General features: G+C 41.9%; 2 protein-coding genes across 4 annotated transcripts; one reads left to right on the top strand and one right to left on the bottom strand.

Moving 5' to 3' along the window:
* Window positions 1-4,119: 4,119 nt before the first annotated feature.
* LOC131224740 (small ribosomal subunit protein mS86 (rPPR1)-like) lies at window positions 4,120-5,331 on the bottom strand. The gene has a single exon (XM_058220065.1). The coding sequence runs from the start codon at window positions 5,329-5,331 to the stop codon at window positions 4,120-4,122; it is 1,212 nt and encodes a 403-aa protein (XP_058076048.1).
* Window positions 5,332-20,294: 14,963 nt separating this feature from the next.
* On the top strand, window positions 20,295-26,122 carry LOC131236870 (uncharacterized). Of its 3 annotated transcripts, none has more exons than XR_009166932.1 (4): window positions 20,295-21,933; window positions 22,475-22,914; window positions 23,041-24,604; window positions 24,865-25,262. XR_009166932.1 is itself a non-coding variant. In XM_058234377.1 (3 exons), exons 1-3 carry the CDS (start codon window positions 20,491-20,493, stop codon window positions 24,539-24,541), a joined length of 3,384 nt encoding a protein of 1,127 aa, XP_058090360.1. In that variant the 5' UTR covers window positions 20,295-20,490; the 3' UTR covers window positions 24,542-24,794. The 3 variants fall into 3 exon arrangements, 1 of the variants encoding a protein (XP_058090360.1); XR_009166931.1 differs by lacking the exon at window positions 24,865-25,262 and adding an exon at window positions 25,276-26,122 and having other exon boundaries at window positions 20,296-21,933; XM_058234377.1 differs by lacking the exon at window positions 24,865-25,262 and having other exon boundaries at window positions 23,041-24,794.
* Window positions 26,123-26,767: the final 645 nt, after the last annotated feature.

Below are 26,767 nucleotides of genomic sequence, written 5' to 3'. Positions count from 1 at the left end.
AGAAGCTTTAAAAAAATTATCCCAGGGACTACAGAGATAGAAACAAGATATCTGAGAGATGCTTAAATTCGAACATTTTATTTTCTATGAATGATCACATATTACTTCAACATTTACAACGAGAATGCACAATGGACTCTTGATCGAAAAGAGGTTTTGGAATATTTCAGGCCTGCAATCGTGTATGCTTTCATGAATGGATGCATTTTGAAGCTTATGGAAGACGGAGGGTTCTCTAGGGACCGTTTGGACGCACATCCATTCCAGAGGGCTGTTTGAGGTGTAAACACCCTTTGGAGTCAAATCAGGGCTTCTAATGTGCGTTTGGGTGCACTCTGCAAACTCCATTTCAAAATCCCACATGACAAAATAGGCGCAAAATGCTGACACAAACAAAAACCAATCGTGTAGGCCCCAAAAACGGGCCTGGGGCCTTTAGGATTCACGTCCTCGAAGGGGGGTTTCCAGAAAAAGAGATTTCAAGCCTGTTTTTTCAGTGAACTCAGCAAAAACCAATCAGATTGGTGGGGTCGCAGAGTGCCTCCAAATGCACAAGTTCAACTGCCGTTTGGATTGAAATGGAGTTTAGGCCTCAAACGGCCTTTCATAGTATGTGTCAAAATGGGCCCTTGAATTCACCTTTTGCCGAAACCTCCTTTTGGCACTGTCGTGTCCAAACAGGCCCTTCAAAATCTCCAAGCTATCTGCTCTTCTTAAATGGTGTTAATGGAAACAAGAAAACCTTAAATTCTAACTATGAGTGTGTTTGGATGCACAGGCGAATTGAATTCTCAACATTTGGTTTAACTGAGAGGAAATGACCAAAACATTAATAATATTTCTCTCATTCAATAATGGGGAATTAGCCCTGAAATTGCAGGTCTGTTGCTTTCAAGTCCAGCTTGAAAGTAAACGGAGTTCGAATTTAGAGTTCAAATCCTCACTGTGAATGCTAATAAAGAAAACTACAATATTGTCACTTTCCAAATCTGACTGGTAATTGCAATTCGATCGATTGCATCCAAACACACTATTTAGAAGTTTTCAGAAGGGTTGGAAAAAGGAGAGCCAGTGCACTTCATGGTGCTTTTTTTGAAAATGAAACCAAGCATAAGCAAATTGGGCAGTTTAGAAGCTGAAGTAAAGATAATGCCCTTTTTTTCTGGTAATGAAAGATTTTATTAAAGAAAAAAGAAAAAGGAGCTCAACATACAAAAGAAACAAGATGTAAAGGGGCTGCCGCTATAAAAGCACAAGAACATACACCTAAGGGGCTGCCACTACAAAAGCACAGAGAACAACCCGGAGCCCAAACATCAAATAATGCAGACAAAGCACAATCAGCAAGATATAGAAACAGGTCCATCTCCTGAATGTGTCCCATCCCTCAACGCCTGTGAGCTTTGCCAAGCCAGGCCACCACCTGCTTTGCATTTCCGGGCACCGTGAATATTGTAACAGGCACCTGCACACCAGATCCCATGCTTGCTTCCGGACACTGTGGATAACGTTCCAGTCATGGGCCACGAGATTGCATTGCAGGAGTAGCATAATGACCAGGAAGAGAATGAATTTTAACTAATTTGATGACCTGGAGCAGCGCACAGCCTCCACAATTATCATTTATAAAAATATTTTTTTTAAAACATAGCATACACTACATATGCTAAATGTACGCTACATACGCTACGACCCATGTAGCTTGCGCTACAGGGAATTTACACTATTTGCTAATGCTATAGACGCTATTCAAAACACTGCATGATGCTTTTCCATGAAGTACTTGTGAGAGATGATCTCAATCCACAGAGGTTTCTCTTTTTTTCAGGATCCTTCAACCCAGCTTGGTTAGGAATGCTTTGTGCATTTCCCATAAAGATCTCATCCCACGACACCTTGTTACTCCGGTCAACACACTTTATTCCAACTCACTATGTGCTTAGACTTGTTGCCGTTATAGTTCTAAAGAAAACTTCAATGGTTGAAGATGCTAGACTGAAACACGACATCAGATGGTCTGGGATGAGTGATAGGACTGATTTTAGAAGGGTAAATCCGCATTCTTGGGAAAGCAGTTTCACTTTCCAACCCTAGATAACCAGCTTTTGGGATTCTTTTACTGGGCACTTGGGGCAAAGCGAACACTGAGGCATGTGACAAGCCATGTTCCTTGGTTGATCTTAAATATGAAGCAAGCCATTTGTTTATTGTTGTCCAAGTTATTGTTGGAGAAGTAGATCTACACTAGCTCACACTGACAATTTGACCTGCCTCTCTTCAGAAAGATGCAAGGGATTTCCCGAAGGTCGTAAGCGAAATTTTTGTTAATTTCATGCCCAGAAGAATGTCCTCTACAAAGAATAGGTGCGAATTTTGGGGTCCAAGTCTATAAATTCTGACAGAAGTTAAATAATTTTGGGCCACCTTCTGTTCAGACAGTGGGAACAGCATCTATGCATGGGGGAAATGGATCTCCATAACAGACACCTCTGTTGGGCTTGAAAGGAGTAGATGGGTTCCTGCTAATAATAATTGAGAATCTCAGTTACATTTCAAAAAATAATAATAGTCATAATTGAGAAGGTGACTTGAAGATGGACATAACCTGACAAGGGAGACCCACTTATTAACTAATCCATATTGGGATAGGTTTCTTCTTTTTTGTATGGTTGGTGGGAGAGGTATCTTCTGATAAACCAAAATTCTCAGATAAAGTTGCAGATATCTTTCTCAATGGTATGCTACTGTTTCTGGAAAATGCATGAAAGCCATCATGTCCAGGGCCTTCCACGGGCCAATCTCATTATGGGCCACACAAATTCCGACCTCATAAGGAAATCAACAAGGTTATGATTGTCCTTATCCGTGACAGAGAGTGGGGAATGAACTTTCTGAAAGAGCCAATGCTTACTCCTAACTCATGAAAATACTCCTGACGTGATCTATGATGTTCGTGTAAGAATAAATTTTATTCCAGCTCCTCTGGAGAATGGTCACGTTGACAAATTCAGAGTTTTTGTCTCCTTGGTTTATCCAGTTCAATCTGGATTTTTGAAGCCACTGGAAGACTGTTCTAAAATTCTCATTATTAAAATAAAAAATAAAAAAATCTCCTTACCTGTCTGGCCAATATCATTTTGGCATTCACAATTAGAAGATGGCCTTTGCATAAATAGTGATAGCATTGAGCATAGAGCATTGAGGTCAGGGGTTAAATCCCCATGTCCACCAATATTTTTTTCCTCTTCTTTTTTATTTTCAGGATGGCTTCATGTTCACGTATGGCATATCATAAGGGGAAAACACCTAGACTTCTTCTTCTGCTTTTTGAGAGGTTACTAGACCGAAAACTATAGGGAGAAAATAAGTATTTTGTGATCAAATCATGCACTAAATAAAAGTACAACCAACAACTCCAAGAGAATTGATTGGTCTAACTCAAGGAACACCTATACCCAACGAGGTTTGGGCGAATGGTCTTCACCATAGGTTTGCTCCCTATAGGTAAGGGTTCGATTCCCCTCCTTGGCTTTACCCGATACACGTGGTTGTGGGTGATTGCGTGTATCCGCAGGGATTAGTCTCACTTCAAAAAAGACGTGGGGACACCCTGTGTCTTCAAAAAAAAAAAAAAAAAAAAAAACCTATGCCAGGCAGCACTAACTTAACTGCTCTGATAAGGCGAAATAATACAGCAAAGTGAATATGAAGAAAATGGGTGATAAAACTCATTGTCAAAACTTTTCCTTCAGACAAGAAAAAAAAAGGTGCAGAAGTTGAAGAAAAACATAATGATTACCATACCCACAAAGACAATGGCAATCACCTTATAAGGCAGACAAGTTCAAGCAAACAGGTTAGCTAGTTAATCGCCAATTGAAGCTGTTTTCTCTTAATTCAGCAGTATACAGAAGCAACTTATGGAGCATGAAGAACAGACCTACTTGAGAACCAGGTCACCTCACCTGGTATTTGAATCCACTCGACCCTTTGTTCATCTTTCCATAGTTTCAGATGCATAGCTAAATAACTATCTTCATCTTTCCATAGTTTCAGATGCATGGCAAAATAACTATCTTCCAGCATCCTACTCACTGATTCAAAACAATTCATTGCAACCTACAAAGGAAGAGTACCTTCAACCTTCATCCAAGAATCCAACGCACTGCTAGTAAGCTTCTTCTTCATCTTCTCAACAATCCCCTTTGCTTCATCAACCTTGGAAATCTTCACTAGGCCATTGACCAACCCCACCATGGACTCGAATGGTGGAACCCACTTCCTTTTCAAACTCTTCTTACACATCTCCAACGCTGAATCAAACTCCCCCTTCTCAACCAAATGCCGAACCAATGTCACATATGTAACATTATTCGGCAGAACACCACCTGACCGCATACTCTCAAAAAGACTCTTCGCTGATGTTAAATCACCTTCCTTGGATAACCCATCAATAACAGCATTATAACTAGCCAAATTCGGTTTGATCCCCTTGGAAATCATCACGTCAAACAACTCTTTTGCCTTGAAACTCTCATTCTTCTTACAGTGAGATAAAATCCTATAATTGTAAGTAGTCACATTAGGACTTAGACCTTTCCATGAGATTTCCTTCAAAATCTCATTAAATCCTATTTCATCCCCGGCATCATGAAATCCACGTAACAAGATATTATAAGAAAGAATGTCAGGTTTTACCCCATTTTCTTTCTCCATCTTCGCAACCAGTGAACGTGCTGATTCGATTGATTTCTCCTCGACAAAAGCTCGAAGGACAAGATTGTACGCAACTACACTCGGAGAAATCCCGAATTTCTTTGGAATCTCGGAGAAGGACTCGTGCAGCCGGTCAAACTGGCGGTTGCACAGGAACGTGCTGAGGAGCGCACAGAGCGATTTGTCCGTTCGATTGCACCCGATCTCCTCCATCTGATCGAACATCCGGACGGCCTGATCGACCATTCCGGAATTCGAGTATAGCTTCATGATCCGTATCCAGAAGCCCTCGGATTTCGACGCGGGGGCCGCAGCGAAGGATTTCTGATGGCCGAGGACGCGGTCGATGAGATCGGAGCGGCGGGAGCTGGCCAACTTACGAACAGTGAGATCGAAGACGGATCGGTCGCGGCGGAAGCGTGGGGAGTCGGACGAGTTCTGGAAGATCTCGGCGAGTTTGTCCGGGTCGCGTTCTGATCGGATGGTGGATTTCAAGGAGCGGAAGGGGGTGGAGGGTTTTTCTGAGAGAGGAGAAGAGAGAGGAGAAGAAAGGGTGGAAAAGAGAGACCGGGGGTTGGAGATTTTAGGGTTTCTGCTCCGAAGTGCTGCTGCCATTGCAGAATGCAGAGAGAGAGAGAGAGAGAGAGAGAGCGGGGAAGACGGGGGACTAGGGCTTTTTCGAAAGAAAAATTTTGATACGCTGGCAGAGTGTGATGGATGATACGCCGGCACTTGGAAATTACTTAGAAAGGGAATACGTGGTGCGATGCAGACAATCCAGATTATACTGACATCCCATTTTAGATTTTCAACTAGCAAGGGTCTACGAATCAGATGTCAGCATTGTTGACTTAATCTCAGGGAGAGACTTATCCACAGTTTACTGGATTTAGTTCTAAGTTAATGTGCACCACGTGTACAATTTCAGAGTGTCGGTGTACGAGGGCTGAGTATCAAATGGCTCCGTTTTTCAAACAGAGCCTTGTAATGGTTTGTATGGGTCAGGTGATTGCGGAGATGTATACTTATTCACAGGTCCCAAAAGCTCAACTGTATGGGTTACTCATTTGGGTCCCATTGCTAGGGAGGCTCATGTGTTGTAACTTATCTAAGACTTCCGGGAAAGTTAAAAGGATGGACATGGCATTTGACGAGAAATATGAAGTGGATAAATAAATTTTCAAAGATTTGAAGTGCTTTTTGCGGGCTGACAGGTGGCGCGTAAATCTAGTTTTACATGTTATTGGATAGTTGATGAAGTGTTGCGATCGATGGATAGGAAACATGGTCAAATTGTTTAATATATAAAAGACAATTGAGGGCAACAAAACTTTGGCCGACGAAAATGAAATCATCATAAAAAGAAATATACTAAAAGAATTATCTAAAGAAGAATCCGTGACAAAAAGTTAATGTATAATTCTATAAATAGTAAATGAATACAACAAAAACAATCATCCTAACAAAAAATCAACCAACAACAATTAATCAAATCTATCAATTTACTTTATATCAGCTTATCCTAAAAGTGACAGCAATGAAGTAGTGGTAATTTTTTACTATAATATTTAGTTGTAATCCAAGCCTATACTCATATGCTAGATTTATTTTTTATCTAATATTAAACAGTTCTTTCAAGAGAAGCATTCTTGCAGTTGTTTCCAGTGATCGATTATGAGATTTTTCCTTTTGTTTAACTTGCACTAGTATTCTGAAAGTACCTTCTTGTAGAAGGCACTAAGTAGCCTATCTTCAAATAAAAAACCCCACCATCTAATTATCGCCTAATCATTATCATATTCTACAAGTAGCTGAGTAAGTAGCTGATCTTCTTATAATCTAGTCAAATACGTTCATATTGGACGTATATGCTTCTTTTGGCGCTTGGGGTCCAAATTAATTGGTTTGGATCAAGCCGTTGTATCAATTAGGGCACACCCACACAATAAAAAACAAAGGGACCAACACCATGTCCACATAAATTTATCCATCGGGATCCTCCACCTATTGCCCCCGTATGGATGGCCAATTTATCAAAGATTATCAGATAATCATAACCATCCATTACTTTTTTATTCACTTTCTTTATGATTATTTTCAATCGTTACTTTCGAAGGGTAGTGACGAATGGATGATCTTTACATTTATTTACATGTTTAGGTTAACCATTTACAACACGTAATATGGATATCAAGATGTGATAATCACAAATTATTAGTCACCCTTCCATGTGTGTTGTGGAGAGATGGTTCTCCCATGTTCATATATAGTTCTTGGTAGTGTATGTGAGTGGGGCCCACTTATGGTGATTTAGACACTATCCTTATGGGTCCAATTGTTGATGGAACATGCACTATATGTCATGGATTGGAAATTTCTAGCCATCTAATATATGGACACTTTTTTTCCGATTGGATGTGAATACATGAGCGGGAATCCAAACTGTCCAAAACAGAGCCCCTATTGTGGATGGATCACACCTCTCAATACAACCTTATTAGAAGACCGTAGTTGTTGCAATTCAATCAGATACGAGACTACGTGTGTTAATGGACAACACTTACTAGGGGTGCACATCGAATCGGTAGAACCGTGGAACCGGACCATAACCGACCAAACGGTCCGATTTGGTCCATTTCTAGAGTGCAGCGGTTCCGGTTCCGATTCCAAAAATTAAAGAACCGATTACATCAGTTCGGTTCTTAGTTCGGGGGTATGTAGAACCGAACCGAACCTGGAACCGATCCTCTCTCTCTCTCACCAGTCCTCTCGCTCTCTCTGCTCCTCGCTCTCGTCGATCCTCTCTCTCTCCCTCTCTCGTTGTTTCTCTCTCTCTAAAGTTCTCTCTCCCCATTCAATTGGGCTGAATTATAAAAAGCCCATAACCATGGAACCGATCCGGAACCGAATCGATTTTAACGATCCGGTTTTGGTTCAGTTATAGGGTGCTAACGGTCCGATTTCGGTTCCAAAAATCCTAAAACCGTTAGGAACGGTTCGGTTCCAGTTTGACCCTAGAACCGGGCCAAACCGAGCCGTGTGCACCCTTAACCCTTACATAGTCAAATGTGTGTGATTAAGATAGTACCAGGCATGTTAGGGTCATATTCAACTCAAGTTTGATTGAACGCTTGTGACCTCATGTGTCAAATCAGTCATAGGATTAGACCTGTGAATAGAAGTATCAATGGGTCAGGTTCAGGGCTACCAAAATCGAAATTTTAAATATGCATGGCCCGACAGCCCAACCTAAAATAGTTTTAAATCTGGGCCGAGACCAACCCCAGGCTTGGCCCATTGATAGCCTTGCCTATGAAGGTTCACTTGACTATCCAACCACCAATGTGCCTTAAGTTAAGAACTCTTATTTCAACGGAGATCATGGACCTTAGGTTTCTCAATAATGTACTAATAAATTGAAATAATTAAAAATAAAGGCTTATCATCGATTTTATTGATCTAATATAAATATCAATACAATCAACGAGAACTTAGAATAAGTAAAGAAATTAAATAAAATATAAATACATGAAATTACCTGTGTGGACAAACAATCAAGGTGGGTGGTCAACAATATGTGACCAGAGTGATCTTCTAAGTATGGACTTGGTTAATCGAGATCCGATGATGGTACGTCATTGGTATTTACACTACCCGTAGGCATACTGCAACGATGACGTTAGACATCGGTGATTTAAACTATGTTAAGCTCTAAACTTTTGTAGCATGGTTGGACAAAAGTGGAGGGATCTAAAGCTAAACTGAGATAAAACGATGTTGCGCTATAAGAGGGTGTGTGTGATGGCTTGGTTAGTCCCTCGATCTCCTCGCTGTGTGCTCCTTGTATAAATTGGGAGGACGGTATTTTGAATCAATGTCTCTTCACCAGCTTGGGTTTACTTGGCGATGCAGAGATCCTCGAAGGTTATGGGATCCATTTGTATCCCAGTAAGACATGATTCCTCATTACATTCCTTAATTTCCTTAATTTGGAAAAAAAAATCATTTAGTGAACTCCCATAGTGAAAGCACCAATTGTCTATGGAAAGTTTTCCATTTTAGTTAAGATTGTGTACGATGGCTTTGTCGAGCATATATGGATCATAATGTATTCCATATCTTGAAGGGTATTTATAAGCTTTGTTGAGCACGCATATTAACCATGCGTGTTGCTCGTGTGAAGTCTACATGTCCTTCGTTGCAACGTCTCATCTACAAACGTTCATATGGCTCTGAGCCGTTTTTGCTTTTGGCAAGTGATATGTATATGCGGTGAAAGATATCCCTGATGCACAAGTAAGATTTCGTCAGTCATTCGCACCTAGTGCCATCATGTGGTGGCATCTCATTGGTCTGTGTGGACGCACTAGGACATGTGTATACAATAACCATTTATATTTCCCATTGAATTTGGTATGCCAATGAACTATGTCTCAACCATTCATTCTACACACCAAACTAGCATGTTAAGATAATCCAATTATAGTAATTTTTCAACTCCGCTCCATCCATAAGGAGATGATCCATCAAGATGATTTAGAAGAGTGATGTGCATGCCCATGGATGAGTCACCACCATTTAGAGAATGGAAGTTATTTGATACTCTACGAGCCTCAATCAGGTCAAAAGCTAATTGTGCCCAATCCTGGCCTGAACAGATTTGGTACAATAGGAGGCTATTGGGGCCCACCATGTTGTATGAGTTTTTTTTATACACGTTGTCCATTTATTTTTTTCAAATAATTTTAGCATAGGAGCCCAAAAATGTCGCAGATCCAAGGCCCATGTAGACCACATCAATAGAAGCAACACCAATAATGACACTCATTTTCGATGCCTTAATGTGGACTAGTAAAAAGCCGCCACATGTTTGTTGGGAGCCGTTGCACAAAAACTTAGGATCTGGCCTCCCAAATGCACCATAATTATGGGATAATAAAGTAATGAAATAAATCAAAGTATAAACCACACGACACAAGAGATTTTTACGTGGAAAACCCTCAATAAGGTAAAAGCCACGGGACCTAGTCCAGAGCAACAATCCACTAGGAAGTAGAACGTTACAACCGATCACAAGCACACCTCGCTTGGATCAAACCTTCTTCACTCATACAGGAGCGAATAAACAATAAGAGAATAAAGAAAATGGAGAGATCTCACCGATTACGATGACGTAAAAGTGCTGAGATGTCGAGTGCATAGTAGATCACATCTCTATGAGCAGAACCTCCCTTCCACGAGCTTCCTCTCTCTCTTCCCCTCTCTCTCTATCACCTTTGATAGCCCTAAACCATTTAGCAAACCCTTGCAAAACTTTAAGAAACTCTCTTACATTCTCTAGAACAGCCCTAAGGACCCTTATTTATAGTTTAGGCAACTCCCTTTCGCACCTCTTGCAAAACCGCCTCAAATTTACGCAGTTTGCACAAAATCCGGACATGAATTTGTGTAACCTCGACTAGTCGAGCAGGGTCCTCAACCAGTCGAGTGACCCACTCGACCAGTCGAGTACCTCCCTCGACTGGTCGAGCACCACGGAGTCCCAAACCAATTTACTCGTTGGACTTTGAGTCGAGCACCACTCAACCGATCCAAGCGCGTTCTCTCCTCTTTCTGAGGAAGAAAAACCCATCAAATCTCTCCCTTTCTGACTTAGGAGGAATTCACCTTCTTCGAGTCACCCGGTTTCTATGAACCTCAAACTTGCCCTTGAGCAATGCCTTGGTCATCATGTCTGAACCGTTATTATCTGTGTGGACCTTCTCAAGCTGTAACACCTTTTGTTCTAAAGTATCCCTGATCCAGTGATACCGAATCTCTATATGCTTTAACTTTGAGTGTTAACTTGGATTCTTGTTCAAGTGTATAGCACGTTGACTATCGCAATAGACCACGTGCTGCTCCTGCTTCAGGCTAAGTTCATGTAGGAACCTCTTCGTCTAAAGCATCTATTTACATACCTCTATGACCACAACGTACTCGGCCTCTGTCGTCGACAACGCTACGACATTCTATAGCTTGCTCTGCCAAGAAACCGCTCCCCCTACAAACATGAACATGAACCTTGATGTAGACTTCCTGAAGTCTATGTCACCTTCCATATTTGCATCTGTGTAGCCCTCTAACACAGGTTTTTCGTCACCATAGCATAGGCTCAACCTGGATGAGCCTCTTAGATACCACAGTATCCATTTCACCACTGCCCAATGTTCTTTACTAGGATTAACAAGATACTGGTTGACAACACTAACCGCATATGTTATGTCTGGGCATGTACACACCATAGCATACATCAAACTTCTTACTGCTAACACGTAGGGTATCTTCTGCATCTCATCCACCTCTACCTTCGTCTTTGGACATTGCATGTCGCTCAATCTGAAGTAACCATCCAGAGGTGTACTGACCGGCTTCGCCGCATTCATATTGAACAAATGTAGGACTTTCTCAATATACCTCTCTTGTGACAGTCAAAGCTTCCCGCTACTTCTGTCACGGATTATCTCCATTCATAGGATCTGCTTAGCTGGGCCCAAGTCTTTGATCGCGAACGACTTGCCCAACTATTGTTTCAGCTTATCAATCTTCTTGATGTCTTTTTCCATGATGAGTATGTCATCAACGTATAACAGCAGAACTAAGAAATCACTATCTGGAAACTTGCGCGTGAACACACAGTAGTCCGACTCCGTTCTGTCATACACATGCTTTAACATGAACGAGTCGAATTTCTTGTACCATTACCTTGGAACTTGTTTCAGCCCATATAAGCTCTTCCTCATCCTACACACCATATGATCCTTGCTCTTGACTTTAAACCCCTTTGTTTGGTGCATGTAGATCTCTTCTTCCAGGTCACCATGAAGAAATGCAATTTTAACATCTAACTATTTTATTTTCAGATTCATGCTAGCCACCACCCAAGCAACACCCGTATGGATGTCATCTTCACCACTGGTGAGAATAACTCCTCGAAGTCTATACCTTTCCTCTGACCAAATTCTCCACAAGTCTGGCCTTGAACCTCGTTTGTGAATTCTTCTGCTCAATCTTCTTTCTGAACACCCACTTGTTGCTCAGAGCTTTCTTGCCCTTAGGCGGTTCACCATATCATAGGTGTGGTTCTTATGCAAGGATTTCATCTCCTTTTGCATAGCTTTTAACCACTACCCCTTATGCTCATTGGCTAGGGCCTTGGAATAATCTTCTGGCTCTTCCCCATCAGTAAGCATAATGTACTCATGCGGCGAGTACCTCTTGGACGGTTGTTTGTCCCTGGATGACATCCTCACTTGTGGCTTAACAAGTGGATTAAGTGGGGGCTACTCCCCCGGACTATCTTCTGTAGGAACTCCCTCATCCTCTGCACCTTCCTGTACTCCCTCGTTATCAGGCACCACGGAAGGAATAACTGGATCCATATTCTCTATCTCTCCTGAACTAGGCTGAGTCTTTTCTACCTTACAAATGTCTTCAATACATTGGTCTTCAAAGAAAACCACATTTATACTCCTGATGAGATTCTTCTTAGTCAGATCCCACAATCTGTAGCCGAACTTTTCATCACCGTACCCCAAGAACACACATTGTCTGATCTTTATATCAAGCTTAGACCTCTCGTCCTTTGGTATGTGAATGGATGCTCTGTATCCAAATACCCTAAGTTGACTGTACAATGGATCTTATCCAGTCCATACCTTCTTAGGTACTTCTCCATTCAACAGGGCCGATGGAGACCTGTTTATCAAATACACTGTCGTGTGCATTTCTTCTCTCTAGAATGTCTTGGGTAACCTCGCATGAGATAACATGCATCTGATTCTCTCAACAATTGTGCGATTCATTCGCTCAGCTATACCATTATGCTGGGGGGTCTTGGGAACCGTCTGTTCATGCCGTATACACAAGGACTTGCAATACTCATGAAAATCACCGATGTATTCATCACAATTGTCAGTGAGGATGCACTTCAATGATCTACCTCTCTCTCTCTCTCTCTCTCTCTCTCTCTCTCTCTCCCATAGCATGAAACAATTTAAACACACCAAAGACCTCATCTTTGGATTTCAAAGTATAAACCCAAACCCTCTTAGATGCATCATCTATAAAAGTGACAAAATATAATGCCCCACCCAAGGTTTTTGTCCTCATATGACCACAAATATCAGAATAAACTAAATCCAATACATGCATTTTATTAACATGAGAAGCAGATTTAACAAATGAAACTCTATATTGTTTCCTTGATAAACAATCAAGACAGGTTTTAAGAGGTATACCTATCACGTCTATAAGGAGCTGCTTCCTCGATAGTAGCTGAAGCCCTTTTTCACTCATGTGGCCTAGATGTTTATGTCACATGTCAATAGCTGAATCTTTCGCTACGTTCAACCTACCCTTGCACACACTAACACTTGCCTTGTAAAGGGTGCAACACTTCTTTCCTCTGGCTGCGATCAACGAACCCTTGATGAGCTTTCGGCTCCCACCAGCAAACCGACTTTCATATCCATCATTATCCAACCTTCTCATCGACATCAGGTTGAGGCAAAGGTCTGGGATATGCCTCACATCTCTGAGAACCAATGTGCGGCTCACATCGGTCTTCACACAAATATCACTGACCCCTACGATCTTCGATATGCCAGAATTTTTCATCTTCACAGTCCCAGAGTCAGCTGACTTGTAGATTGTGAAAAAGTTTCTGCGTGAAGTCGCATGAAACGAAGCTCCCGAGTCTATCACCTAATCAGTATCCTAACTCGCAGCGGTGAGACATACATCGTGATCTGCTGAAAGAATAACTACAATGTTGCCATGTGAAGCGACTGAGTGGAATCTGATTCATCTTCCTTCTCCTTTCCTTTTTCCTTTCTTGTCGTTCTTCTTACGACAATCATGCTTGTAGTAGCCCTTCTTGCCACAATTCTAGCATTCAACATCCTTCCTGGTACTTGACTTACTTCTTGATTTATCTTGGACCTTCTCGCCCTTTCTGTTCTTTCCTCTCCCCCGATCTTGTGTCACATGGGCCTCTTGCTGAGTAGACCCCCAAGACTTTCTCATTGTCTCCTCATTGAAGAGACAACTAGTTACCTGTTCGATGGACACATTTTCGTCTGACGCGGAGTTACTCAGAGACACCACCAATGTCTCCCAACTATCAGATAATGAGCTAAGCAATAGTAAAGTCTGTAATTCATCGTCCAGGACCATCTTCATAGCAAAGAGCTGGTTCAATATATTGCTGACCTCATTTATGTGTTCAGCCACAGACCCACCATCTTTGAAGTTGAGATTCACAAGTCGTTTTATCAGAAAAATCTTATTGCCGGCTGTCTTCCTCTCATACAGCCCTTGCAATTTGAGTCATAGGCTAGCGGCTAAAGTCTCTATAGACACATAATGGAATACAGAGTCATCCAACCATTGTCTAATAAACCCCACCGCCTTCCAGTCCAATTTCTCCCAATTATCATCTGACATATCCTTTGTCTTCGCTGATATGCCTAGAATTGAAGCATAATAAAACAAGTCCTCCATTTTAGCCTTCCATATGGTCTAGTTAGAACCATTGAGACTGATCATCCTTGATGAGCCACCTTCCATAATTCAAAACCAATCTCACTCTGTTCAATAAACTTGGCTTTAATACCACTTTGTTAGGAGTCGTTGCACAAAAACTTAGGATCTAGCCTCCCAAATACACCAGAATTATGAGATAATAAAGTAATGAAATAAATTAAAGCATAAATCACATGACACAAGAGATTTTTACATGGAAAACACACAAAGAGGTAAAAACCACAGGACCTAGTCCAGAGCAATAATCCACTATGAAGTATAACGTTACAACAGATCACAAGCACACCTCGCTTGGATCAAACCTTCTTCACTTATGAAGGAGTGGATAAACAATAAGAGAATAAAAAAACGGAGAGATATCACCGATTACAAGGACGTAGAAGCGCTGAGATGTCGAGCGCACAGTAAATCACCTCTACGAGCAGAACCTCCCTTCCACAAGCTTCCTCTTTCTCTCTCACACCTTTGATACCCTTAAACCCTTTAGCAAACCCTTGCAAAGATTTAGTAAACTCTCTTGCATTCCCTAGAACAGCCATACGGACCCATATTTATAGTTTAGGCAACTCCCTTTCACACCTCTTGCGAAACCGTCTCAAATTTACGCAGTCCGTACAAAATTCGGACATGATTCTGCGTAACCTCGACTGGTCGAGCAGGGTCCTCGATCGGTCGTGTGGCCCACTCGACTGGTCGAGCACCACAGAGTCCCAAACCAATTTGTTCGCTGGACTTTGAGTCGAGCACAACTCGACTGGTCAAGTGAGCGCGTTCTCTCCTCTTTCTGAAGAGGAAAAACCCATCAATGTTGACACTACAATTTAGTACTCACGAAAATCATACTTGCACCTAAAGATATCTTCAGATTGATCTTCCTTCGGGGACATGCATTTTGTTATTAATGCAATGGTATAGAACCTTACACATGCCTTCAGGAGACCAAACCACCAGATGCCACGTAACTATGATCAGATAACCAATTAATGAGGCAGCGTGTCTGACACGTCTATAAAGACCCACCAAGAGAAAGAATCATACCACGGATCTGGCAATGATATGCTCGGTAAGGTCGTCTCTCACAATCCTTTTAAAACGGAAAATCTTCCTAGAGACGCTCAGGAGGTTTGCGGTGATCACAAAGATTTCAAATATCCGAAGATTGGACTAATATTTGAGAATATTTGATTGCAGCTCAGACCCAAATCAAGAGAGGGTGGATACGAGCAAATCGGGCCCATGTATGTGCATCAATCGAAATTAAGAGAATGGGAGAGCTCAATGGCGGATCCGACCCCACTAATTTTACAATAAAAATGAAGTAAGAGTTCAGTGTCTTGCGGGAAAAGGTTTAATTGGGTCATTTAGATGCATGACCATGATCGATTTGAGGTCCAGGATCAACAGTAGAGGTTCATTGATTGAGCTACTTTTAGATGCAATATCGTCTAAGAGACCGTCTACATAGAAATGAAATTCTGAAAGTCAAAAGTCCTATATTTACAAAGAGACCCTCCTATACGAAATGCATGTCGTAAATGCGGAGAGTTCAAGATTGGCAAGGAAACCCAATGAGAGTTTTGTCACATAGACAACCTATAAAAGGAGCACACGATAAAGAGCTTGAGGCCCCACACCAAACACAATCTATCTTCTTTTGCATTTATCTTCTTTTATCGCCTATCTTTAGGTTTATCCTAGCATAGCATGGCCTAGACTTAGCATAGATTGCTACTATCTAACATCACCACTATAATTCCTTAGGATTAGATTAAATATCCAAAACCCTGAGTTGTTGGATCCTGATCAACCAAGTCCTTACCTGAACGATCATATTTTTTGTCACATTATATTGACCATTCGCCTCGATCATTTATTCTTATAGATGGATCATGTATTTATCTCTCATTTTTTTTAAAAAAATCTAGTTTACTTTGACATCATGTCGATTGTAATGCGCTTACTTCAAATATTTATAAAATCGATATTATTTTAACCTTATTTATTTATTTATTTGTCCATCTATATTCATTTTTTAAAAATATAATTGCAATTGCTGGTGAAAGAACAAGTCCTTAGACACAATGGAAAAAGAATCCATTAGAGAGGACTAACCCTACCCTTTCGCAAATCGTCTAATCGTTAATCACAATCAGTAGTTGACTCGATAGTTAGATTTCCAAATCTAGTCTTATGCATTTGTTTCAATATAGGGGTCCCCCTCATTTAATCAAACATTAGGTCGAGTACAACTTTGACATGCTCGCACATCATAATCGCACACGAAATTTGAATACAAGGCCTCGATCACACATATGTAGGGCTGCAAACGAACTGGGCTAGCCCGGTTAGCTTGCTCGACTCAGCCCGAAAAAGCTCGACTCAGCCCGACTCGGAACTGAGTTTGGGCCGGGACGTCTTTACAAATTAGAGTTTATTTGCCCATTTATATATATATATATATATATATATATATATATATACATATATATATATATATATATATATATATATATATATATATATATATATCCTAAATCCTTTTCAAATTATGACACGAAAACATTGATATACAATGCATGCATGGTGCTACGGTCAAGTTCGCACCCACATAGTTCCCGAGTTGCAGCCAAGTCGCGCTTGCTGCCCAATCCGCTTCAAGTTTGGATGGCCTACAAGTATGTCACGTGCATAGACCACAGGGGATGTGTGGATATGAGCACTTGTTCTCTCTTAAAAGTGAGATTATAATGTCCTTGAACCTGTAATGTGTACAACACATGGTGTGCTAAGGTTTCAGTCTGTACCAATGGGATCCATTATTGACTGAACCAGACCATTGGTCTGCTGGGAAACACTGCAGATGGAGTATTTCTTTAAATCTTTCTTTGATATAATAGTCCTAACTTTTCAAATTATGACATGAAAATGGATGGTGAAAAAGAGAAACCAAGTTCTAGAGCATGCTCAACCGAGAAAAACAATGCCCAAAATTGGTGGTTAGGATATTCCGGAGCAGGCCCGAAATTGGCCCGAACTCGCCCGATTGCTTACCGGGCCGGGTTCGGGCTGCACATGTTGGTCCAGTGATTGGGCCAGGCTGGGTTTGGGCTGGGTGTGGCTGGTGACCAGGCCAGGCCGGGTTGAGCCTAGTTCGACCCGGATCGACTCGTGTACACCCCTACTCGTATGGCCACATGTTTGATTGAATTGTGCAAACAACACCTACTATTAAAACCTTTTAGGCCTACCATGATGTTTACTTGCCATCCAACCTCTTCATAAGGTCACATGGACCTAAATGAAAGGAAAACACAAAAGGAAAAAAGAAAAAAAAGAAGAAGAAGCTTGAGTCGAGAAGTTTTTCATGGTCAATGTTCCATCCACTTAGTGCTCTAATTGAGCCTTAGATCTGCCTCATTATTTCATTCATATTAAAATGACTTGGAAAATGGATGGAAGGTGTGGATAACATCATACATATGGTGGGCCCAACAGGGCCCTTACCTCAAACGTCTAAGTGGGGAAGGACATAATCTACTTTCAATATATATTTCTTTTTCCATGCGTGCTATGTTTTAAATGCTTGTTGATGCAATGCAATTCGGATGTATTAAAAAACAATAAAAGATATCTACCATTCAAATTGTGGGCTCACAATCATACAATCTTACCCATGCAAATATTGAATGATGATTAAAAACAAATGGCCAATGGCTAATTTTACTCTAATAAATTACATGGATTTGATACTTGAATTATCATAGTGTAGACACCCCATAGTCCTGCAGGGATTGTTTTGGGGTAAAACAGAGCTGCAGGGACCATTTTTAGGTGACAATGGTCTTGCAACTACCATTTCTAGGTGTGGCCCCACCTAGGTGAGATTAAATACTGCTCGTTAACTTCAACATAAGACAAGCCATGAAGACAGCCATCATAGAGATGTCCAAGTGACAAGCCAAATGAGGAGCACAGTCTCAGGAATAACCATGGGACGCATAGCCTATTTAAAAAAGGTTTTATACCTATAAACGGACCATGAAGATGGATCAATATGCCAATGACCAATTTTATGCAGAACCGGCCTAGGAGCGATCGATTTAGTGCAAAATCAGTTGTAGTAGGTAGGCCAATTCATTCGTAAGTTATGCTTATGTGTATGACACTTTGATTCGTTGTAATTAGTGGTTGGCAGGGTTCTCTCGTTTATTTAAGAAGCTCCTTGCGAGTGAAATGACATGGAGAGAGGCGAAGACAGAAGAGAAGTCAGAAGCTGTCAGAGAATTTGGTCATTGCACGAGAAGAACTATGTTCTGACGGCGACGTACACTTAAAAACTACGCGCGCCCAGCTCTGTGTCCTCAATGAGGTATTTTTCTTTGTTACACCATTCCGTCGTGTCAAAAGCTAAAGTTAGAAAAGTACCAAAGTTAACGGGTATAGTTAAAATTTAGGACATTCAACCATTATTTTTGATAAAAAAAATGTGCTCAATTTTTCATTTTCCTTTTCATTTGTTAAATCTAGTTGTATTCCGCTTTACACATATTCAGAAGATTAACAAATTTTACATATATATTTACTAATTTTTTTTATTGTTTTTTTGTTCCACTTACTTAGAGACATGAAACTAGGTAGTATGGCTTAATTCTCTAATTTACTATTGCTTTTACTTTTCTTTATTTTCATATATCCAAGGTCTCGAAACTTACCGCAGTATGACTCAGCTGCTCTCTGTTTTATTATTGCTTATACTTTTCCCTATTTTTTCTTCTTGAAACCATAAAGGCCAGCTTAATACGGCTTAATTCAATGAAAACCTTCCTAAAATCTCTTTAAAAACTATTTAGTGCCATAAAATAGAGACTTTACATAGCACATTCAGAAAATGGATGCCTAACCTCTTCTTTTGTGTTATATCCAAATATAAATTTGGAAGCTATATCTTAATTAGGGGTGCGCACTTTTATCTATAACTCAACTCCTATGTTTAAATCAAACTACAATTAGAATTTACAGATGGATAAAAAGTTAAGAAAGTGAAGGCCCAACGGCGTTCACACATACGTGAACATACATCATGGGACATTCTAAACCCACATTGGACGCAGAATTTGGACGGTTTTATGGTGCAAGTCCAATGCACGGTAGATGCCTTACCACGTCCTCTACAACTATCGCAGTAGACCACTTCGCTGCATCTACTACACTATGTGGCTTCCTCACGCGCCGAAGCGCATGGCACCCACGTATCATAAATCAGATCAATTCATAGGTGGACCCCATCGTTAAATGTCCACTACCCTTTAAGACAGACCCAACTACTTTCAAGTGGGCTCCATATGTATGTTAATGCAGAAGGGTGGGCTCCACATGTATATTAGTACAGACGGTTAGAATTTCTTAATTTAACTGCTAGGTTATGGCCCACGCGCTGCATTTACCGTCTTATCTCTTTCGAAAAAGGTACATACATCACGGCCGAGGAGCCCGTTCTTACCTGATCCAAATGCGCGATCCAAGTCCGTATTTCAAATACCAGCCGAAGAATATACCGTAGCTCATTCACACCTTCCCACAAAATACAACCCGAGAAATGATAGCCTCCGCCAACGACACCGCAATCTGTGGTACTGTACAATCTTTCCTTAGAAATACCACTTTCGTAGGATATCGGTACCATGAAAATGGTGGTTTTCTCGACCAAGATTACTATTATGAGAAATCAGGGTAATATGTCCACAAGGCGGACCACACCAGTATTTGAGTCAGGTTGTCTGTTGTCCACTGATTCAAACGGTATATCGCATCTGATGAGCGGACATGCCTTTTTTTTTTTTCAAAAATAATCTTCATGGTGGGGCCGGTTTTATGGTATAGATTTCATGCACATGTGGCATGTTAGCTGGAAAGATGGCCCTGTACCACAAGTTGTGGTACTTACCTGTAGCTGATCAGCTCCGCTCTATCCCTCTCTTAGTAGTTATTACCGCTTATTACTGCGCGTAAGGCTTGCAGATCTCTCTCTCTCAAAATAAGGGAGAACAACAGCTTCCCTCCATGAAATCTCTCTGGCTTTTCAATTTCAAATCGCGATTGGCCATCCAAACGCGCCTTCTAACCATTTCCACCACTTCCGTCTGGCAGCTCTCAAGTTAGGGTTTTCAATCCCCACCATAGGGTTTTGAAATGGACAGAACAGGTAGCAGCATCGGCAAGCAGTTCTCCCCCCAAGAATGGGAAACCCTAATAGACGACTTCCAATTGGGCGGGCGCCGCCGCGAACGTTGGCTCTCCCAGTCCCCGGGCCCCGCCCTCGTCGAGCTCGCTCTCCTCTCCGTCCTCCGCAAGGACACCTTGCTCCCCCTCAAATTCCACCTCATTGTTTTCGTGGAAGAGAACGCCGATCTCCTCGTCGAAGATCCGACGGCCGCTACCGACGCCCTCGACCGCGTTCTCGATGCCGTCCGTACCATCGTCCAATCCCCCGTCGACAACCTCTCTGTCACGTACGCCCTCAAAGAGCAGATGATGGTCTCCGCCACCTCCGTGATGATCTTGATCGACAGCCTCGAGAAATCGGTTGTCCATCTCGAGGGCCTCACGGAGCTTCTCCTAACTGTCATCAACCGCCCGAACCACGGGGTGGACCGCCAGACCCGGGCCGTTGCCTGCGAATGCCTACGGGAGCTGGAGAATACGTATCCCTGCCTTCTATCAGAGATCACTGGCCATTTATGGAATCTATGCCAGGGTGAGCGGACCCATGCATCACAAAGCTACCTGCTTCTCCTCACATCTGTGATCCACAATATCGTGAGATCGACGGCTATGAACTCCTCGATTCTCACAACCTCAGTCCCCCTTGTTCCATTCAACGTCCCACATTTTCTTACTGCTGGTGGGGAAGGAGCAACGAGTAGAGAGCTTTCAAGCTTGAATATGAAGGAGCTGAGGAGGGTGACAGCATTCCTACTTGAGCGCCCACGGAATCTGACACCCTGGGGGATGCTAGAGTTTATGCAGATGCTGGTGGGGATTGCGGGCACACTCGAGCTGCAGGCGTCGCTCCTGAAGGTGCACATCTCTGGCCTGCTTTACTCGTATGACCCTATCCTATGCCATGTTGTTCTGATGCTGTATTCACGTTTGTCAGATGCGTTTGATGGCGAAGAGAGTGAGATTGCTCGGCGCCTGACGCTCTTGTCAAAGGAAGTCCAGCAGCATCTGGTCTTCCGGTTGCTCGCCCTACATTGGCTGTTGGGTTTCAGGCCAATGAAGAAGGGCTCAATTGTGCCAATGGCTCCAAGCTTTTACCCAATGGTGTTTGATCCACTGGCATTGAAAGCTGTGAAGTTGGATTTGCTTGCGTACTGTGCAGTTTGTATTGATAGTTCGGGAACTGAAGGTGTTTCTGGGGGAGACGGGGGTGGGGATGTTACAGTGGTGAAGCTGTTTGAAGATGGGCTGGTATGCGTTTCAGCATTCAAATGGTTGCCACCATGGAGCACCGAAACAATTGTGGCATTCCGTATGCTCCATAAGTTTTTAACTGGCGCTACACCTCATTCTGGCTCAGATGATTCTTCAGTTGGGGTTGGCATTGAAACCACCATCTTTCTCACTTTACAGGTATGTTTGCATGACGCAGTACTTAATGGTCTGACTCAATTACTTCGGGCCACTATTTTGTATAGATTTTTTTTTTTTTTTTGAAAGATCACTGTTTTGTATAGACAGGGTGCTCCTTTCAGCGATATAGACTTTTCATCAAGTGGGCCTCAGAGAAACTCTCCCTTGGACAATTCTAGGCCTCTGGTAGATGGCCTGTAAATGGAAAAACGAAAATATATCCAGTAGTTTGAATGCGATGGGGAAAAGGCCAATTTATTGAATGGATTGAATGCAATGGGGAAAAGTCTGTCAATTGGATAATTGTGATTGTCTGGTGAAGGAGATTTTCCTCTCATCACACATCCAGTAAAGCCCAATAGATGAATGGTTTGAATTGCTGAAAGATGGCCCCACCTGCACATAGTGCTGGTCCAGCTGGAAGCGCCAGTAACCCAGGGCTAGAATTGTGCATTTCCTTTGCTCGAATCGGCATTTCGATTCCCATCTGTGTATGAGAGTTTACTCTGGTAATTAGGCTTAGTGGATTCCGCTTGTGCAGACTATGTTTGTAAACATGGCATTGGAGTTCTGTCGGCTGGTTCCGGTGATTGTTGCCTTTATCGACCGTTTGTTGAGCTGTTCTTCCCATTGTTGGTTGGGTGAGCGCCTGCTCCATACTTTTGATGAACGTTTGCTTCCAAAGCTTGCTACAGACTATTGTTTGGCATCCTACTTCCCGATCTTTGACAGGATTGCTGAAAATGAAACCATACCACCCCATGGTTTGTTAGAGTTACTTACTGCATTTGTTGTTGTTCTTGTGGAGAAGCATGGTCCCGACACATGGTTGAAATCATGGTCTCAAGGAAGTAAGGTTTTAGGCATTTGCCGAACAATGCTGATGCACCACCATAGTTCCAGAGTGTTTCTTCTGCTTTCACGCCTTCTGGCATTCACCTGTCAGTGCTTTCCCGATTTGGAGGTTCGGGACAATGCAAGGTATGATCCGCAGTATAATGTATGGTCACCGAATGCTAATCTTGTTTACACCATCTTCGAGCCTTTTACATTAGTGGGTTTTGCATTGGTTTTATTTTTATTCCATTTGAACTGTTATTTTTGCAGAATCTACTTGCGAATGCTTGTCTGTGTTCCTGGAAAGAAGCTTAGGCACATATTGAACCTCGGGGATCAACTTCCTGGTGTTTCGCCCTCTCCACATCTGGCCTCTTTCTTCCAGGCTCAGTCTCCTCGTCCTTCTCAGGATCTTGGGAAATCTAGGGACATCTCTTCATACATTCATCTTGAGCGGGTAAATCCATTACTTGTCAAACAGTCGTGGTCCTTGGCAATACCCACTTTGGGCATTGAAAACAACAAATCCAACTATTTTGAGGGCATCGGAGACAGCGGACCACCTATAGACATAGAGAAGGAGGGGGAAGGCAGTTCTGATGTCCAGATTCTCTCAGAAACCGACAGAATCGGTCTGCCTCAGGAGCCATTGCGTGTGATGGATTCAAAGGTTGCTGAGATTTTAGGGATACTGCGGAGGCACTTTACTTGTATCCCCGATTTCAGACATGTGCCAGGACTTAAGATAAAAATACCCTGTACATTGAGATTTGAGTCTGAACCCTTTAATCGCATTTGGGGAGTGGACTCATCTGCCACTCCAAGTTCGGATGTAGTCGATGAACTACCTGCCTTGTATGCAACAGTAATCATCTTTTCATCTTCGGCAGCATATGGGTCTATTCCTTCATTTCGCATACCTTTCCTTCTAGGCGAGCCTTCCCGAAATGATTATGATACAGGCCAAAAAAGTTGCCTTGATATTGTACCCATAGAAAATGGGTCTGAGCAAGAAGAAGGCTTCAGAGCGCCAGTGATGATTGAATTGGAACCTCGAGAGCCGATGCCAGGTCTGGTTAGCGTTGCAATTGAGGCAAATGCAGAGAATGGACAAACCATCAGTGGTCCACTTCAGAGTATCACCGTAGGTATTGAAGACATGTTTCTCAGGGCTAGTATCCCTTCTGACATCACAGAAGATCTGGTCCCCGAGTACTACTCTGACCTGTTCCATGCTTTGTGGGAAGCATGCAGTAATTCTGCCAACACTGGACGTGAGACCTTTCCTTTGAAAGGAGGCAAAGGTGTTGCGGCAATCAGTGGCACTAGCTCGGTCAAGCTGCTGGAAGTTCCCTTGGACACTCTGATTAGGTCTGTTGAACGCTATTTGGCGCCCTTTGTTGTAAGTGTGATTGGTCAGCCACTTGTGGACATAGTAAAAGATGATGGGGTTATTGAGGGTGTCGTCTGGAAAGACGATTCTGTTGATTGTGCTCGTGATGATGCTACTTCATCACCATATTCTAGTGGCATCCCACTTCAGCTCAAATACATTCAGGACGAAGTTGAAGAAGATGATGCCGATAGTAGTTTTGACATCCGTAATAGAAACATGGGCTGTTTTCTCATTCTAATATTCCTCCCTCCTAGGTTCCATCTCCTTTTTCAGATGGAAGTAAGTGATATTTCAACGTTAGTTCGAATCAGAACTGATCATTGGCCATGCCTTGCTTATATTGATGATTATTTGGAGGCTGCTTTTTTGACATGAGAAGGGATTGCTTTGATGTTGCTGCTTCAGCATGTTTGTTCAAGTTGCTCATGCTGCTGACAGGTCAGTCTCTGATTCAAAATTTTTTTTTGTTCGAATTGTTTTTCTGTCAGGCAGGATTGCTTTTTTCCTCTTCACGAATAAACTGTTTTGTAAATACTTTTGGAAGAGTGAGCCTGTTTCTCTTGTATCCCATTCATGTACCAGAAATTCAAAATTGCTTTTTTGGAAAGTAACTGCTGTTGCTCTCGTATTTGATTGTTGTAACATTCCTCTCAGTTTCATTCATGCTTCTATCCTGCTGTGTTTCGTTGTGCTTTCAGTTGTCTGTCAGTTGAGTCTTCTACAATCCATCACATTGCTACATATTTGCAATTTATGGAGGGAGGGGTCGTCGTGATTCTGTTGTCTGTCAGTTGAATCTTCTACTATCTATAATATTCCTACATGTTTATCATTATGGAAGGCGGGCCGGAGACTATTGATAGGAGTTTTCTGTGAGGGGGGTGGGGGAGGGACTTATCAATGGGAGTGTTTTGGTAGCCTATTAAACTTGAGTATCTCAGTTTAGCAATCTATTTTGAGAAATGAGAGAACTCTTTTTCATTTTAGCTGTCATGTCGTTGGGAGTGGTGAGACGGCAATTACTTACAGAGAAACAATTGTTGGTAGTGTCTCAATCTGGCAATCATTTTATGAGAAAGGATCACATTTTTTTTTTCTTTTTCATGTAGCCATCATATCGAGGGCAGTGGTGAGACGGCAATTACTCATAGAGAAACAATGGTTGGTAGGAATGGCCATTCTATTCTATAACTGGACAGCATCCAGGAAGCAGAGATAAATTATAGTGGTTCAAATATCAAATAGAAACACTAGATTAAGCAAAATAATGATGGATAAGTGAGAGGGCAATTGGATGGTCCAACCATGACTCAAAGGAGGCAACAGTTATGTGGACGTCAAGGAGAGCTATACAGGAAGAAAGATCAGTTTAAAAAATTGATGAGATGCCAATGCTGTAGCAAGATGAGACTTTTAATAACAGTTTTGTTTTTACATTGGAACCTCCCCTTTCATAGAGCCTGGGGAACATGATGTTTGATCGAGGACAGCATCCTATGCAGCCCCATGCTCCCAGACCCTCTTCTATTGCCCTCAACTTTTGGTTATGATCGGTCCGTGCGAGTAAAGGCAGTCTTAGCCAGGGAGGTCTCTTCCTTGGGAACTTGATGAGTCGATCCACCTACATGTCTTGCTTTTACTGCTATCGTGACAACTCTTTAAATCCTTTGAAGTCTGATTAGATATGTCATTGAACCAAAGTTCTTCCGTTCTGTCTCTGTTTTCTTTTCGGATTCCGAGGATGAGCCCTTTCTTGGTCGGACCAACCCAACCGGCTCTTAAGAGTTGGTTTGAAATTCTTTTAGTGCAATCTTTTTGGGCTTGTAGGAATTGTTTTGAACCATGGATGTTCTCCTCGGTTTTAAGGGGTTGTTTGTTTTCTAATTCACTATTGTAAATACCTGGAAATAGATATTAATTATTTCCCACCGTAATTCCAACACCATTCTCAAGGCAGAGTTGATGTTTTACTTTTTGAATGCTAAAATTGAGGTGGAATGTGAATTTCATGTGGGGTCCACTGTGATGTATATGGCTTATCCACGCCGTCCATCCATTTTGCTAGCTGATTTTAGGGCATGAGCCCAATAATGAGGCAGATCTAAACTGAAGTGGGAATTGAAGGCCTACCGTTAAAAACCTTTTGAGGCCCCTAGAAGTTTTGGATCAAACTGTTGTTTGTGTTTTCCCCTTATCCATGTCCGTGTGACCTTATGAACAGGTTAGATGACAAATAAACAGTCTTTTGGGCCCTAGGAAGAAAAAACATTTCAATGATAGAAGTTTTACTACCACTGTTTCTTGTGGCACTTGCCTCATTTTTGGGCTCATACCCTAAAATGTTCCGGTAAAACAGATGTAACGGCGTGGATATCTCACATACATCATGTTGGGACCCACAAATTTAAGTTAGTCCTTTTTGGACCAATTTTCGAGACGGAAATACTCGCAAAAATAAAATATGTGTAGGAAGTAATAATGACCCATTTACCACTCATTTCCAGTGAAAATAAAAATAAAACAGTGCCTAAATGAGACTCTAAGAAGCAAATGGCAACCAATTCTCTTGCTAAGCTTTTTGTAGAAGAAAAGGAGAGGAGG

Source organism: Magnolia sinica, chromosome 2 (assembly GCF_029962835.1).
Source record: "Magnolia sinica isolate HGM2019 chromosome 2, MsV1, whole genome shotgun sequence".
In the NCBI taxonomy this organism is placed as follows: domain Eukaryota; kingdom Viridiplantae; phylum Streptophyta; class Magnoliopsida; order Magnoliales; family Magnoliaceae; genus Magnolia; species Magnolia sinica.
Note: the sequence above shows the minus strand (reverse complement) of the source record. Positions and strands in the feature narration are given on the sequence as shown.